The sequence below is a fragment of the Amphiura filiformis genome, unplaced genomic scaffold (assembly GCF_039555335.1).
Source record: "Amphiura filiformis unplaced genomic scaffold, Afil_fr2py scaffold_229, whole genome shotgun sequence".
NCBI lineage: Eukaryota > Metazoa > Echinodermata > Ophiuroidea > Amphilepidida > Amphiuridae > Amphiura > Amphiura filiformis.
Window position 1 is genome coordinate 58492 of NW_027305693.1, and position 17271 is coordinate 75762.

At 38.1% G+C, this 17271-nt stretch overlaps 1 protein-coding gene across 1 annotated transcript in view; it reads right to left on the reverse strand.

The window, feature by feature from the left end:
- LOC140145346 (medium-chain acyl-CoA ligase ACSF2, mitochondrial-like) overlaps window positions 1–16528 on the reverse strand; it is a 60963-nt gene extending 44435 nt beyond the window's left edge. Inside the window, exons 1-4 of the mRNA XM_072167097.1 lie at window positions 16358–16528; window positions 15250–15378; window positions 5617–5670; window positions 3422–3534 (exon numbers count right to left, since the gene is read on the reverse strand). Of these exons, the coding sequence (XP_072023198.1) occupies window positions 3422–3534; window positions 5617–5670; window positions 15250–15378; window positions 16358–16528 (467 nt within the window). The remainder of the gene's footprint in view (window positions 1–3421; window positions 3535–5616; window positions 5671–15249; window positions 15379–16357) is intronic.
- Window positions 16529–17271: the final 743 nt, after the last annotated feature.

Below are 17271 nucleotides of genomic sequence, written 5' to 3' on the forward strand. Positions count from 1 at the left end.
CGGTTAAGGCCATGGACTTCTAATCCATTGATGAATTTTTGCTCAAGTTCGAAACTTCCCACCACTTTTTTTCAAACGTTTTATTAATCATTTTATTGTCATAAATCAAGAATAACACCATTTCGAACATCCATTGCTATTGTGATATTATATTTTTTTTCATCAAACAAACATGTTTGATTTTTAGGCCTAGGCCTAGGGCCTACTTTCACCATCCAAATGCTTTCACCATGCCTGACTATCATGACATCTCCGTCATTTAAAACACATTTATCAGTTGCTCTGTTCACAGCTCAGTCTGAAATTATATTTGGAATAAATATTATAAATTCTCACAAATTAAAAGCACAAACCGCGAAAGATCGCCAACAACTGCCGCTGAATATTGATATCCAACTAGATTTCCCCACAGGGCTATAAAGAACCACAAACCGCGAAATTTGGATATCCAACTAGATTGCCCCGCAGGGCTACAAAGAATCACACACCACGAAATATGGATATCCAACAAGCTTAAACTATAAATTAGCTCCCGATAGAGGGCAGGGCTTGATAAGGAAATTAAAATCACAAACCGCGAAAGATCGCCGACAACCGCCGCTTAATAGGGATATCCAACTAGATTGCCCCGCAGGGCTACAAAGAACCACAAACCGCGAAATTTGGATATCCAACTAGATTGCACGCAGGCCTATCGATTATAAAGAACCACAAACCGCGAAATATGGATGTCCAACAAATTAAGACCACAAACCGCGAAAGATCGCCAACAACTGCCGCTCAATATTGATATCCAACTATATTGCCCCGCAAGGCTATAAAGAACCACAAACCGCGAAATTTGGATATGCAACTAGATTGTCCCACAGGGCTACAAAGAACCACAAACCACGAAATATGGATATCTAACAAGCTTATACTATAAATTAGCTCCCGATAGAGGGCAGGGCTTGATGAAAACAACAAACCACGAAAGATTGCCGACAACCGCCGCTTAATAGGAATATCCAACTAGGTTGCCCCGAGGGGCTACAAAGAATCACAAACCGCGAAATTCGGATAGCCAAGTAGATTGCCCCGCAGGGCTACAAAGAACTACAAACATTAAAACACGATTATCATGCCTAGTCGGGGCATTTAGTATAGGCTTAAATATATGCGCATTTACCAGTTCCAACTTGAAGTAGGCCTAAATCGGACTTACTCTCTGTGTCTCTCTGGCATTGTCAACATTGGGTGTGTGTTGTTCATATTTATATTTTCTTTACATATTTACGTTGCCTTGAATTTTAATTAAAGTATACTAGTATTAAAATGTATATTGATCATTGTATACGCCTCTTAACCCCAGGGCTCTTAACATTACAGTCACGCGTGACGAGCAAGTTTTAAAAATAAATGACTGATAAAGTTTTGTTTAATTAGGGCCTATTTATTGTCATGAATCAAGAATAGCAACTTCAAACATCTATTTTTTGTTTTATAGAGCACTTCGTAAGCTGATGACTTTCCAAGCTTGGAGCTGCTTGGCTACATTCATAAAAAGAAAAGAAATCTACCAAAAACACGTTCCCAACGTAACTAAATCCGCAAGCTTAAAAAAACCCATCCCGGCTCACTTTTTGAAACTTGGTCTCATTTTGAACACCAACAGCAAATCAGTGTTTTTATTTTATTTCAACTGAATACAGCGTTTCCAACAAGATTACAAGCCTACTTGTTATTCGTTTAATTCAATCATTATTATAAATAATAACATATTGGCTTACCATGCAAGAACAAGATAATAACCTTTCAGGTCGTTCCAGAAAGCTTACAAATTAATATCGCATCTGTACATTAAAGATACATAACACTTCTGGATATGTTTAAAATTTATATAAATATGTTTAAATCAGTTACAAATGGGACCAAGTTTCAAAAAGTGAGCCCAGGTGGGTTTTTTAACTTGCTGATTTCTTTACGTTGTCAACGTTTTTTTGGTAGATTTTCTATACAGATGCAAGATGCCTTATCACTAAAGTAAACAAATTACACAGCTAGTCTTGGTCTTGCTAGCTTTTGTCAGGGATATTTGTCTCATCAGGGATATGGTCTCATAGGCCTGGTTTTATGAACACCAATTATTATTTTGTAACAGAAAATATATTATACAGGTTTATACACACATTGCTGGGTAATTAGCAGAGTCAATAAACATTCAATTAACTATAGACAATGAACTTAGTTTTGTGCAATGTGGTTTTTCTGAAGTAAATCGCCCATTGTAGCTTGCTGCATACAAATAGGCCTAATCACAAAGTAAACATTCAGTATTATGACCATGAGCTTTGATTAACCAATCAGTTATTTTGATTGTCAGCATGTGATGGCTATAAGCCAATTGCAAACATGTTTATAAAAAGGCTAAAAAATTCCTACGCTGAAGAGACTCACTGCCAAATTTAAGGGCGAATTTAGTCCTTGTCATGTGAGGCAGGATTAGATAAGGCATACAAACTAGGGTATGAGATATTAGGAATTATTTCCTAGCCTCTTAACCACAAGACTGTTAGGATACAATACCTATTCATGACACAGGATATGTAAGGGATAAACTGTGCATATGAGATGTGGGGCAAGTGGCATCATTTCCATGATTTCACTGCCGTGAAAAAACTTAACATTCATATCAACACATTATTACTTTGGTTTGTATACCTCATTAAGTAACTTTTTCCACCCTCCCCCAAAAAAAATAATCATCACAGTTTTTTATATTAAGGGATGGGGTATGAACGTTTGGACAGTATTTATTGTGGGACATGAGAGCACATCAGACATATCGAATTACATTCTGAATACGAAGAATGTATTTCTGATATCAAATTATTTTTATTTTTGAAATTCACGATATAATACAAATTTTATGACAAATTATTAAAATTTGATATTTTTCACATTTTTGATATATAACAGTCCTCGAAGTAAATTTTATAAATCTAATGATATATTCGTAAAGTGTATGTAGCTGGGAGGAAAAGCCGACGATCAATTGAAAATTTTGACCTTTCATATTGAAGATATGGATTTTTTCCTCAAAAAGACCTACATTTTTTGGTGTTTTGGGAAAAAATCCATATCTTCAATACGAAAGGTCAAAATTTTCAATTGATCGTCGGTTTTTCATCCCACCTACGTACACTTTAAGTATAAATCATCAGATTTATAAAGTTTACTTCGAGTACTGTTAAATATCAAAAATATAAATTTTAATCATTTGCCATAAAATGTGTATTACATTGCGAATTTCAAAAATCAAAATTATTTGATATCAGAAGGACATTCTTCGTATTCAGAATGCAATTCGATATGTCTGATGTGCTCTAATGTCCCACAATAAATACTGTCCAAACGTTCATACCCCATCCCTTAATCTTACATTTGGCAATTGAGATTATCGGCAGCATTAGTCAGTAACTCCGGTATAATTTGGCTGGCTCTGTCACACATATCAGACGGTGATCTCATTAAAACGACCACTTTCATTCCGTGCTGAAAGAGAGGGAACAATGGAATTTCATGACATGATGACGATAATTATTTTGATGGTTGTTCTTGAATTGTCTGTTTGTCTGTTTGTTTGTTTGTTTGTCTTCTTCTACGTTCCATAACTACTCCCCATTACAGAAAAATACAGAACTATTTTTTTATTTGAAAATATTATCCGGTTTTGCCAAATGAAACATATCTAAATCCTACTCCTTTACTTATTCCTAACTGGCAATGAAAGTAAAATTTTAATTTTTGGAAATAAGGGCCAAAAACATGCATTTTTAGGGCGTTTTTCGGCCTTTTTCGTATTCTGTGACAATCAAGCCCAAAGACTTGAACAAAGACTAATATTAAGTTATGCATTCTAATTTTTGGGAAAACACATTTTCCAATCGTTTTCATAACCAATTAGCAAAAATAACATATAATATTAAAGTTATGAGCTAACTCTTACCCTATACTCAAAATTTGAATGCTTAGACTTGTGCCAAGTCTTACAATTTTGTGATTACAATTGTAAGAAAACATGCAAAATTGCATGTTTTTGGACCATTTTCCCTCAAATTGCAAAAATATTAAAATTTGACTTTTATTGCCAGTTAGAACTAACTAAAGGATTAGGATTTAGCTATGTGTCATTTGGCAAAACAGGATACTATTTAATAAATTAGTGCTGTATTTTTCTGGAATGTGGAGTATGATCATAGAGTGAGGTAGCTTGGTTGTGTTGGAGTATATTCTGTATCTATCTGTGAACGTGTTTTGTCTTCAGTTAAACACATTCTTAGATTCAATTTGAGTCATTATCAATATTTTGTGTACGTGTAAATTGGGCTATTCCCGTTCAAATCCACACTACCCTTGTGGACGATTTTGGAAATATCTTCCACAGGGGGAGCATGTTTTTCAAATGTAATTGGTCAGGGTTAATCATTTTATAACCCATACTCCCCCTGTATTATGGCTTTACCTATATCTTCCACAGCTGGAGTGAGTATTTCAAATGGAAGTTATCCAACTGTCTATTCTATTCAAAACTCATACTCACTCTGTGGAAGACTTAAGCTAAATCTTCCACAGGGCACAGTGACATCGCCCCGATATCTTCATGGTATAAATCGCCATGGTAGGTTGAATCCACAGCCAACCATGGCCATTTTATTCGGACCTTATGAGATGTATAATTAGCGAAGTGACCTGACTAAGGCTACTGATAATAGGCCCTAGACGGTGTAATTGATTTCTCGCTGTGTGAGTAAGCTTGTATACGACATCATTGCGGTCAATGGTTACTACTCTCCACTTGAGTGAGTGCCGCTATAGCCTGCTGCGCGCTGTAGTCCATATGCATGATACAGGACCAACGCAATATAAAATTAGAGTTTTGGTCAAATTTTGAGTTCAAAGCGCACGGCAAATTTTCAAAGCGCACGCTAACGACTATCATATCTGTTCAACACGTATTTTCAAGTGTATGAGACCACATCTGGTTTCTTGAGAAAAATTCATTTACGGGAGATATTCATCATTTTATAACCCAGTATCCGAAGATTTTCGTCTGATATCAAAATCGTGCATAGCAATTCACGTGTATCGATCCCGTGTATTCATTTTAATGTCACTGCTGCACCAAATAATTATTAGCCAGGCGATGTCGGTGTGCAGGGGTAGTGTGGATTTCAATTGGAATAGGCCATTGTTATCTATTTGCGCTATTCGCCGTAGAAGTGATGATGTAACAGGATTATAACTAACATAGCAATATGTTTAAACAATTTTTGAATATATCGCCATGCACTACAAGCATGTTGCACTCATCACGTGTGTATATCTGCAATTATAGATTGAATACAATACCGCTCTTTTCAAAGATACTAATCTTACAGGTGCGAGTGATCAGCATGATATGAATATTCTATAGAATTACGATCCAGGTCTTTATTCCCGTCCTTCGACATCTATGGTTCAATGCAGAGGTACCGTGTGAACGTACTAGTGCAGCGCGATATATTCAAAAATTGTTAAAATCTTGCTATGGTAGTTATTTCTGTTACATCATCATTTCTATGGCGAATACATTACCCTTTTAATGATTTCTTGCTGAGCACTCAACGGAAAGTCCATCCTCATATTAACCTAAACAAAAAACAGAAAAGGAAATTTGTTCCGGATATTCGAATAAATGTATGATCTACCGTAAAGGTTCGCCTAAAGGCGCCATGGGCTCTCTTGACATAGATTAAATTTTATGCACAACCTAAAAGTGCCCTCCCGCAAAATTCCCACCGGCAAGGGCACCGAACCTTAATTTTTGTTGGGATTTCAGAGGAGGAAGCTCTCTATTGCACATGAAATTTATCTCAAGGCAAAGGAGCCAAGTGCGCCATTAGGCGAATCTTTACGGTATTTGACCAAATGTGTGGGAAGATGCAATCTTCTACAAGTTGGTGTAACAAACAACCGTGTACCTCTTTTTAAGACTAAAATATATGTACAAGTTCTGTCGTTGCGACTAACGCCCAAATAATAATTTATTTTTAAATAGACTTTAAGAGTCTATTTTGTTTTCATTTCAGCTTAATTTAGCAGTTGTGTTTGTAACTGCAATTGCGATTAAAACATGATACTTGCAGGAAATTGATTGATCTGACTATAATTATTTTGTTGGTGTGGTAATGAGGTGTTGTTCAGGTAATGATGATGATGATGATGATTACAATGACGACGACTACGACTACGACGACGACGACGACGATGACGACGACGACGACGACGACGATGATGACGACGACGACGATGATGATGATGATGATGATGATGATGATGATGATGATGATGACAATGACAATGACAGATGATATGCACCCATAAATTGACCTCTGAACGTATTGGGTATAAGCACATTATACTCCACAACTTCAGGTTAACTTTCTTGTTGAATGGAGGCCTCGAGGTTTCTGAACTGTGTCTTTGGAGATGATGTCTTTTTTGGCTCATAGCACATGTGCTAAGCAAAATAAACCTGAAAAGTGAGCAGGGTATTTGATATCTGCGTTTTGTTTAAACATTACAAGTGACATGAGTGGCAAACATTAATGTTCCATATTGCCTGCAACCCCACCTCCCCCAATCAATGTTGGAGCAAACACTAGACTAATTGTCCGTTCCTGTCTCAGCAAAACAACATTGACTGGGTGGGTGCGTGAGGGGTGGAGGGAGGGGGGGTGAAGATGAATCCAGACTCGATAGTCCATCACCGGCACCTCTTCTGAAAAAACTGCACTGGTTACCGGTCACAAAACGTATTCAATTTAAGACTTTATGACTGTGGTCCTGAATATCTTGCCAACTTACTTGCTCACATAAATCGTCCTTCAACGGCTCCGGTTACACCGTCTGCAACAGACAAGACTCTTCTTGCAATACCATTTAGTAAGAAATGTATAGGTGAACAAGCCTTCTCTGTTGCAGGCCCATCACTTTGGAACTCACTTCCGCAGCATGTAAGAAATGCCGGCTCAATTGCAGTTTTCAAAAAACTCCTGAAAACTCATTTGTTTTAATCTGAATTTGTATTTTTGCTTTGTATTATATTTCATGTGGTATTATTTGTTGTATTTTGTATGGCGCCTTGATCATACTGGATATTGCGCCTTATAAGAATTTAATGTATGTATGTATGTATTGCATACTTAATTAAGTCACCCATCACTGCCATCAACATCTTTTTTTCATCATCATCAACACGATCATAATAATCATCTGACATCATTAGTATTATCCATCATCATCATCACCATCATCACCATCATCATCATCATCATCATCATCATCATCATCATCATCATCATCATCATCATCATCAACATCATCATCATTATCATCATCATCATCATCATCATCATCATCATCGTCGTCGTCGTCATCAACATCATCATCATTATCATCATCATCATCATCATTAACATCATCATCAACATCATCATCATTATCATCACCATCATCATCATCGTCGTCGTCATCATCATCATCATCATCAACATCATCATCAACATCATCATCATTATCATCATCATCATCGTCGTCGTCATCGTCGTCATCAACATCATCATCATCATCATTAACATCATCATCAACATCATCATCATTATCATCATCATCATCATTAACATCATTAACATCATCATCAACATCATCATCATTAACATCATTAATATCGTCATCATCAACATCATTAACACTATCATCATCAACATCATTATTATCATCAACATTACCGCTACAACCACACCAATAGAAATCATATAAATGTAACTCATCAGAAAAACAAAATATTTAAAACAAATTATTGTTTTCTTACTGCGCGCACAGATTGCAACTAGATGGCACAGCTGTGTTTGAGCAATCACGAATATCTATGCCCGTGTTTTCCACCATAACAAACCTTAACCCACCATGACACCCCTTGACCTAGTCTGTGTTACAGACCGTGTACCTATATTATCTATAGGGAGAGAAACTACTGGGAACCACACACTCTTGGAAACCATAGTGGGCACGCGGCTCGTACTCGCCGCTTCGCGGCTCGAATTCGCCGCTTCGCGGCTCATCGCGGCTTCGACGCTCACCCCCCTTGATCGCGAGTCCGACACTATCTCGAGTCAGTCTTTGACAAAGACTACCCTTGACCCACCCTAGCACCCCTTCATTATATTTGCAACATTTTGGTACTAAGGACGATACACTTTGGACAACATTTTGAGCATTTTTATGCTAATTAGCTAATTTGTATATAACTCAAAACAGAAGCGTCCAATGAAAAAATAAAGCTCCTATAGGTTGTTGTTTATGCAATTTGCCACATTTTGAAACCAATGACGATACACTTTGGACAACATTTGAGTATTTTTATGCTAATTAGCTAATTTGCATATAACTAAAAACGCGTCCAATGAAAAAATAAAGCTCATACATGCTGTTGCTCATGAAATTTGCCACATTTTGGTACCAATGACGATACACTTTGAACAAGATTTTAGTATTTTTATGCTAATTAGCTCAATTTTATACATATTGCTCCCTGTAGCATCGGACCTTTGACCTCTGGGATCGAGGCTATCACGGAAATATCTAAGTGTCATGTGCTGTCATTGTTCTAAGTATGAACCCTGTGGGTGCTGTAGTTCTTGAGCTAGAGCTATTTCAAATTGTACACATATTTCCCCCTGTAGCCGGTTACCTTTGACCTCTGAGGACGGGGTACCTTAGGAATTTTCTAGGGGTCATGGGCCAGCATTGTATCAAGTATGGGCCCCGAGTCTACTTCAGTTCGTGAGCTAGAGGAGTGTAAAGAAGTGGTCTTAAGGAGAAGGAGAAGAAGGCGAAGACGAAGGAGAAGACTAAACACAACAAATACAATATATATGCCCCGTTGCACGGGCATAGATAACAACAACATCAACTGCTAGATTATGCGCAAATGAAAAATACTATTTAAAGTCTATTATGGAAATATACCTTGTTCCCAGCAATTTTCTCATTAACCTTTTTAGTTGTTGCGGAAAACACTGGCGGAAAATTATGCGTTGTGTCTGTGTCAAAACGTCCGACTATCATGCTAGGCTTTAGTGGCCTTATGGCAGTGATGTATCGTTCGAGTCCGGACTCGGACTCGAGTCCGACTCGAGTCCACTTTTTGTTGGACTCGGACTTGGCTCGGACTCGGACACAAAAAGACTCGGCTCGGCTCGGACTCGGACACAAAAGGACTCGGACTCGAAGCCGAGTCCAGTCCGAGTCCAGTCCAATTAAATCCATGTCAAATGTGAAATGATTATCTAAAAATGTCAAAATAGATCTCAAATTTGTTGACTTTACTTATTTGGCCATTTTCCAAATTAATTGGGGGCTGTCAAATCTGTGATCTGTCATATATCCTACATATCCACCAAATTATTTAGATTTATCTGTCACTTAGCAGAATCATATTACATGTATTGTTATCATTTAAAATGAAATAATTGATAATTAATTACATGTAAATGCATAATTTTATTAAATATTTGCACTATAAAAAATATCGAAGAGTTCTTTCATGGAACTTTCCAATCCATTAAAACTCTTGAAAGAGAGAAACATGCACACTGGACCCTACATCTCGGCTCCCACTCAGTAAATTGGTACTAAAACATAGGGCGTAGGGTGCTGTAGTTTGTGTGTGTTCACTACTCACTGGCACTGCACATTTGTGTGGGACAATTTTGAAAAGATGTTTAGAATTAATGGTGAATTTCTGCTAGTATTATTATTATTATTATGACGATGATGATAACGATGATGACGAAGGTGATGATGATGATGACGATGATGATGATGTTATTTTTATGTAATGTATTTGAATACATTGCAATTCATTTACATGACTTGTATGCTTCTCTTGTCTCTGGGTACAAGAGTTTACATGTAGTGTGCCACACACACACAAATATCCCCACGTGACTGCTGTCTGATACAGGTGATTTGATGATCTGATACATGTCGATTTTACCATTGTGTGTATGGCTGGTTGGTTGACTTGGGTTGAGTCCTTGAAATGTCAACTGTGTGAGGTGCACTGGGGTGGGGTTTGGTGGGGTGGGGTTTGGTAGGGTGGGAGTGTATAAGGAGAGTGGTGTGTGGTGTGGTGTAGTGAGTGACCTTTGACCAATGACCTTGTTTTTCTACAATTTTATCATCAAAATGCCATAAAATTATGTGGAATCTTTGAAATTGTCTTTTTTCAGCAAATTTATTTTGTAAATTTTTAATTAGAAACAAAATATAAAATTTTGCTCCATTTCTTATGATCCATTTTTTCAAAATGTTAATTGTTATACCAAATGACCCCTTCTTTCAAAATTTTTATACCCAATTACCCCCTTTCCAATTTGTTATACCCAATGACCCATTTTTATACAAATAGGCTCCTACTAAGCAATGCCAGTAGGCAGATACATGTCACATTAAAGTTGAATGACCCCCCCCCCCCCACCGGGAATGGACTCTGACCGGACTCGAGTCCGGACTCGCGTCTTATTTTTGTTGGACTCGGACTTGGCTCGGACCCGGCACCCCCGGATTTGGACTCGAGTCCGGACTCGGACACAAAAGGACTCGGACTTGGCTCGGACTCGGATACAACTGGACTCGGCTCGGCTCGGACTCGGACAAGCTGGACTCGGGTACAAGTCTGCCTTATGGAAGCTACCTATACCATTACTCGTAGATGGTCGATAGACGTCCCAATAAACCGGTCAGTTCTACAGAATAGATCTCCATGGCTAACCATAGCTAACTATGGAAACATGTTAAAGGACATCAAGAAAATTTTCTAAGTTATTTATTTCGCTCTTTCGAGTATCGACGAGTAATGGATATATGAAATTAAAATTAAAATAAAATTTTAATTTACTTCTTTTAAAGTTCGGCAGAAGCGGGGCTCGAACTCACGGCGCACGGCTTATACTCTATGAGCCTAGCGCCTAAGACCACTCGGCCACTTGTCTTGTTGTTATTCATTTGAAACTTATTTAAAAATATAATCGCAACTTCAACATAGGCCTACCACGTGACAAGCAAAGACAGAAAACGTATTATATTTTGGAATTTTATCATCAATGTGTATTATAATAGAGCTACCATTATTTATATTGTTGAATTCTCAAGCGCATCATTTCGAATTGGGTTTGGATTCCTAAAGCCCGATACTGACTCCACCTGTACATTTTAATTTCATCGCGGGATGCTGAGATGTTTAAAAGCATCGCAGCATCGCATACCGCTGCGAAGTGGAGTCAGGATCGGGCTTAATTCGAACCACCAGCATCCATGGTTCGATGTAGAGAGTCTTTCCTATTCAGAGGAAATATTGCAATTACACACCTTATTGCCTTTTAACAATAACCCATGACACTAGCACGTAATTCCAGTCAAGCACCAATCTTTAATCCTATTGTTGAAGAGGATAATAAGCTTATACTTATGTATAGCATTCGTAAAAAAGTTTAAGTCTTTGTTTGCTTTGGTTAAATCCTGTTCAAGTGGTGGGTTAACCAATAATTAACAATGAGAGGACATTCCTGAAGCTCGTTCAGTTGGCGATGATTTGAAGTGACCGCCAATTATGACCATTTGATATTTAATACCAGCAATGTGGAAAAAAAAGAAATAATGTAGTGCCAAAATAATGTACCCTTTTACGGAAGGAGCAAAGTTTAACAAGTTACAACTCCGCTTCTGCAGTACGAATGTCAGCGGCGAATGTCAGGTTATTATTTCCCAGTCTTGAAAAAAAATTGCAGGCAGAGGTGGGAATCGATCTCGGTACCTCCCGGTTAAAAAGCACTGTGCAAAACCACTAAGCCAACTAAATATCTGTTGTGAGATGCTTGACATTAATCTTTGATATTGCGTAATGGAACAAATCGCGGAATTAAATCAGTAATAAAAGAAGTAGATTCTTATTTAGCGGCCAAATTGGATAAAAGGGGAAATATTTGTCCCTGCTCTAAAGAAAATATAGGTTAGAAAATTATCAAATAAATTTAAATTAAAAATTGAGATTTTATATTTATTTATTTCACAAGGCGGCATTATCACAGACAAACACTGTATACGCTAAAAACTCGACCCTCATTACTAGATTATGGCATAGCTCAGTGTTAGAGCATCAGACTGGTAATATCAATATCGTTGGTTCGAATCCGCCTGCCAGCAATGGTTATTATGATTTTTTTTTTCATTTATTTATTTATTTATTTATTTATTTATTTATTTATTTATTTATTTATTTATTTATTTATTTATTTAATTTGATATATTTGAAAGGGGTATTTGAGCAATTTTTGAAATTTTTACCACCGATTAATCCTATGGGGTCATTTTGAACCCACCCCCTCCCAAATTGCCAAAACCTATGAGTTTAAATCATACATAATGATCAGTACGTCAATCATGAGTGAACACCAGTTGGTCACTGCATTTATTTGGGAATGTGTAGGCACTGCAGCTTGATTCACCATCCACAACATGATAATGTGTGCACATGCTACATTATATACACTTGTAGGCCTATGTTGTTGTTGGTGTATAAGTAATGGGGAGAGCATGTTTTAGGCGAGTTACAATATGGGCGAGTTAGGTAAAGGCGAGTTAGGTAAAGGCGAGTTACCCCCCACAGAGTCAGGCTATTTTTAGATATTCCCATGGGTAACACTATGAAGTCCCAGTGGCGAGTTACAGTAACACTATGAAGTCCCGGTGGCGAGTTACAGTACCACTATGAAGTCCCAGTGGCGAGTTACAGTAACACTATGAAGTCCCGGTGGCGAGTTACAGCAACACTATGAAGTCCCGGTGGCGAGTTACAGTAACACTATGAAGTCCAGGTGGCGAGTTACAGTAACACTATGATGAAGTCCCAACAGTTACTCAACTATTTTATGTACCATGAAAAATGTAAACAAAATGTGATAAACAAGCAAGTATAATTATAGAACGGACATGAGTCAAAGAATACATTAATGGTATCAATTTTTTTAAATAATCAGTTTTGAATTTTGACCAAAACTGCATTTTTGGTTCAAAATCTTGGACTTTCTGGAAATTCACAACTCGCCACATGGACTTTCCGGAAATTCACAACTCGCCGCGTGGACTTTCCGGAAATTCACAACTCGCCGCGTGGACTTTCCGGAAATTCACAACTCGCCACATGGACTTGCTGGAAATTCACAACTCGCCGCATGGACTTTCCGGAAATTCATAACTCGCCGCATGGACTTTCCGGAAATTCACAACTCGCCGCATGGACTTTACGGAAAACACTGCAGGGGGTAACTCGCCATTTTAACTCGCCTTTTTCTAACTCGCCTATTTTTTAACTCGCCAATAGCCTGTTCTCAGTAATGGGCCTTGCAATTGAAATGCCTCAAGCTTTTAATCCGATATGCAGATTATCTATTTGTTTTCATGAATTGGAAGACATTCTTTGATGTATTACAGAGCTCAATGATCTGAAATTACTGGAGTGTGAGGTCAGCATAGTATTTTATTAACAGAAAGTATAGAGGCCCTGCATGAAATTATCGATTGGCTCCAAACAAAGGATTTGAGCCGGTGTCCTTCACCGTTGTTATGGCGGAGTGCAGTCCATTCAATCAAATGTTGTCATCAACCTATTTGATTGCAATCATGCTTTTGTTGAATGCATTTGAGTAGTCCGCCATATTTAAGGGATGATATGTCACATGCAAGGCTTCTATTCTCCAAATTCATTTCCTAATGTAGGCCTATGTGAGAATGATACAATAATGACATGATGAACATGAGTCATTGATGCATCAGTTTTAAAATAGACTAGGCGTTTACCATATTTGGCGGTTCTCGGCTGGGCGCGATGGTGATGGTGACATGCCCATATGACAGTTTTTACTAATTTGACCTCAGATGACCCCTGGCGACCCCAAACTGACCTTCCAAAAATTTGGCTCTAAATGTTGACTGTACCCACCAAGTTTCATGCCCATACGACAGTTTTTAGTAATTTGACCTCAGATGACCCCTGGGTGACCTTGGATGACCCCAAAATGATCTAAACTTATAACTCTAAATGTTGACTGTACCCACCAAGTTTCATGCCCATGTATGAGTTTTTACTAATTTGACCTCAGATGACCCGTGGTGACCTTGGATGACCCCAAAATGACCTTCAAAAATGTTGTTTTAAATGTTGACTGTACCTACCAAGTTTCATGCCCATACGACACTTTTTAGTAATTTGACCTCAGATGACCCCTGGGAGCGAACCCCGGTGTCAGATGACTTTAAAACGAACATAAACATCTTCTTGCCAGGACAGAACTACACCCACCCACCGAGTTTGAGCCCCGTACGACCTAGTTTCATGCCCATATGACAGTTTTTAGTCATTTTACCTCAAATGACCCCCGGGGGGGCAGGGGTCGGATGACTTAACGAACATAAACTTCTTGCCAGGACAGAACTACACCCACCCACCGAGTTTGAGCCTCGTACAACCTAGTTTCATGCCCATATGACAGTTTTTAGTCATTTGTCCTCAAATGACCCCTGGGAGGGGGGCCCCGGGGTCGGATGACTTAACGAACATGAACATCTTCTTGCCAGTACAGAACTACACCCACCCACCGAGTTTGAGCCCCGTACGACCTACGACGGCCTCACATTAGCAGTCACAGACAAAACCTAAATCTACAGAATATATCCATTACTCGTCTCGAAAGAGCTCAAAATAAATAACTTAGAAAATGTTCTTGATGTCCTTTAACATGTTTCCATAGTTAACCATCGTTAGCCTTGGAGATCTATTCTGTAGAACTGACCGGTGACTAAGTCCGATTTATTGGGACGTCTATCGACCATCGACGAGTAATGCGATTTAGGAGGCACGATACAACAATTCATCAAGTCTAATCAGGGATATGTCTCATATCCCCAGGGGCGTAGCAAGAGCCTCGGGGGCCATGGACAAGGAGCGGTGCGGGCACTTTTAACATTCTTTCTTTCTTTCTCTTTTCCCTCTCACACACACCCTTACAAAGGTACCTACACCACACACACACCCACACACCCGCCCCCCCCCCCACCCCACACACCCACCACGACACGCCCCAACCAAAAAAAAACGTCTCTACTCACCGTGATGACACCAATTTGCAGTGAGGCTAGGTATGCCAGTAGCCACTCGTAATGATTTCCACCCCAAATTCCGAGAGTATCTCCTTTCTTCAAACCCAACTTCAGCAAACCGCCGGCAAACTGCTGACTCTGTTTTGAATTTATTTTTTAAAACACGCAAAATAATGGTCGAGTTTGATATCGCAAGGGCCTCAGCACAATGAACATAAATTGCTGATACGATCATAGTGGTCCATTCCGCGTATGAACATGATGAAGGCGACAATTAAAGCATTATCAGAAATCTAATTATATAAAGCTGACGGGTTGGGACCAGGATAGCTAATGTGCAGGTAAGGCATTCCAAATATACTGCGCCAATAAAGTATCCTTACATTTGGAAAAATAATCACAATTTCCAAATTGGACAATATTGGGGTAAATTTGTTTTTTTAATAGATGCACTATCTAATCCTGCACATTATGACACCACATTGAATCCAATGTGACTTCCAGAAGCAAAGTTACAAGCATTTGATTAGACGAAGGTCCAGTTTTAAAAGTGACAAGCTGGCCTATTCAAAACTCCACAGACTAGAAATCTGGTTTGAGAGTGGTGAATGGCTGATTTATGCGTTTGGCTTTAATTTAAAACAAAAGGAACAAAAGAAAACTGAAACAAAAGAACTGACAAATAAAATGAAAGTTATGAAAAGTACAGAGAAGTAAAAACTGAAATAAAAACTGCTTTAAATAATGCTTCATTGAAGAAACTGTGTTGTCTCTTTGTTGCGGCTTGTTGGAATCTTTTGCGCCTTGTATAGGCCAGTTTGTCACTTTTAAAACTGGACCTTCGTCTATTCAATTGCTTGTAACTTTACTTCTTGAGGTCACATTGGATTCAATGTGGTGTCATAATGTGCAGGATTAGATAGGGCATCTATTAAAATAACAAATTTACCTCAATATTGTTTAGTTTTGAAATTGTGATTATTTTTCCAACTGTAAGGATACTTTATTGGCGCAGTATACATGCAGCGTATATGGGACAAATGATCATTCTGATAAATAATGTATATAAATACATTTTTGTGTGACAGTGAGACTGACAAATCAACATTATACTTACTTCTTCTTGCATTTGTCTGAACGTTTTTCGTTCCTTATCTGCATAAAATATATACATCTCTTTGTCCGGGTTCTGATTAGCCACTTCGTTGAATCTCTGCCCAATGCTCTTACCCGAAAACGGCGTTTTCTCTGGCACATGAATGTAACTTTTTGTTAGCTTCTGTGACATTGTGACACTAAATTGATTGGAATAAAAAAAAATATATATTTGAAATTTGGGTGAAAATCAGGCTTTTTATGGTTTGGGGGCAAAATTGAATATTTTCTAACCATTTTGGGGGCAAAAAAATAAAAATAAAAAGTTGGTCAAAATAAAAATAAATAAAAAAAACGTTACTAGATATTTTTATCTAGTTTTTAAAAGTTAATAAAAAAATTACTCAAGAAATGTTTTGTTACGGTGGCTGAAATAATTCGGGTCAAAAAACTGAGCATTTTTGCCCAAATTTGGCCTCGCAGATGGATTCATCAAGTCATTTCCATTCTAAATATGTATACTTTTATATACTTTAGACCAACAATTTAGAAGAAGTTATAAGGGCCACAAGTTTCCGTAATTCCAGGGTTAAGACCACCCTTTGGTCACCGATGAGCTTCGCATTTAAGGTTATAGACATGATGCAGTCATGTCTACAGTAGAATTCATCTCGTCCTTTGCAGGACTTAAACCCCATTAAAAGCTATTAAACCAAGATAACACTCATTGAAACAGCTCAACTGATTAAATCGGATCTTCTCTGGTTGTGCACATGTGTCTGTTTTCACGTGCGATATCGCAATAAAGCTGGTATTATAGCTTCAGTTGGGTAACCGATTATAAAGGAAACGAAAGGAAACAATGGTATGTGTACCTTTGTTCACGAAATGAGACAATGGCCTGCTTTTTGTAAACTAGCATTCTTGAAAATGAGC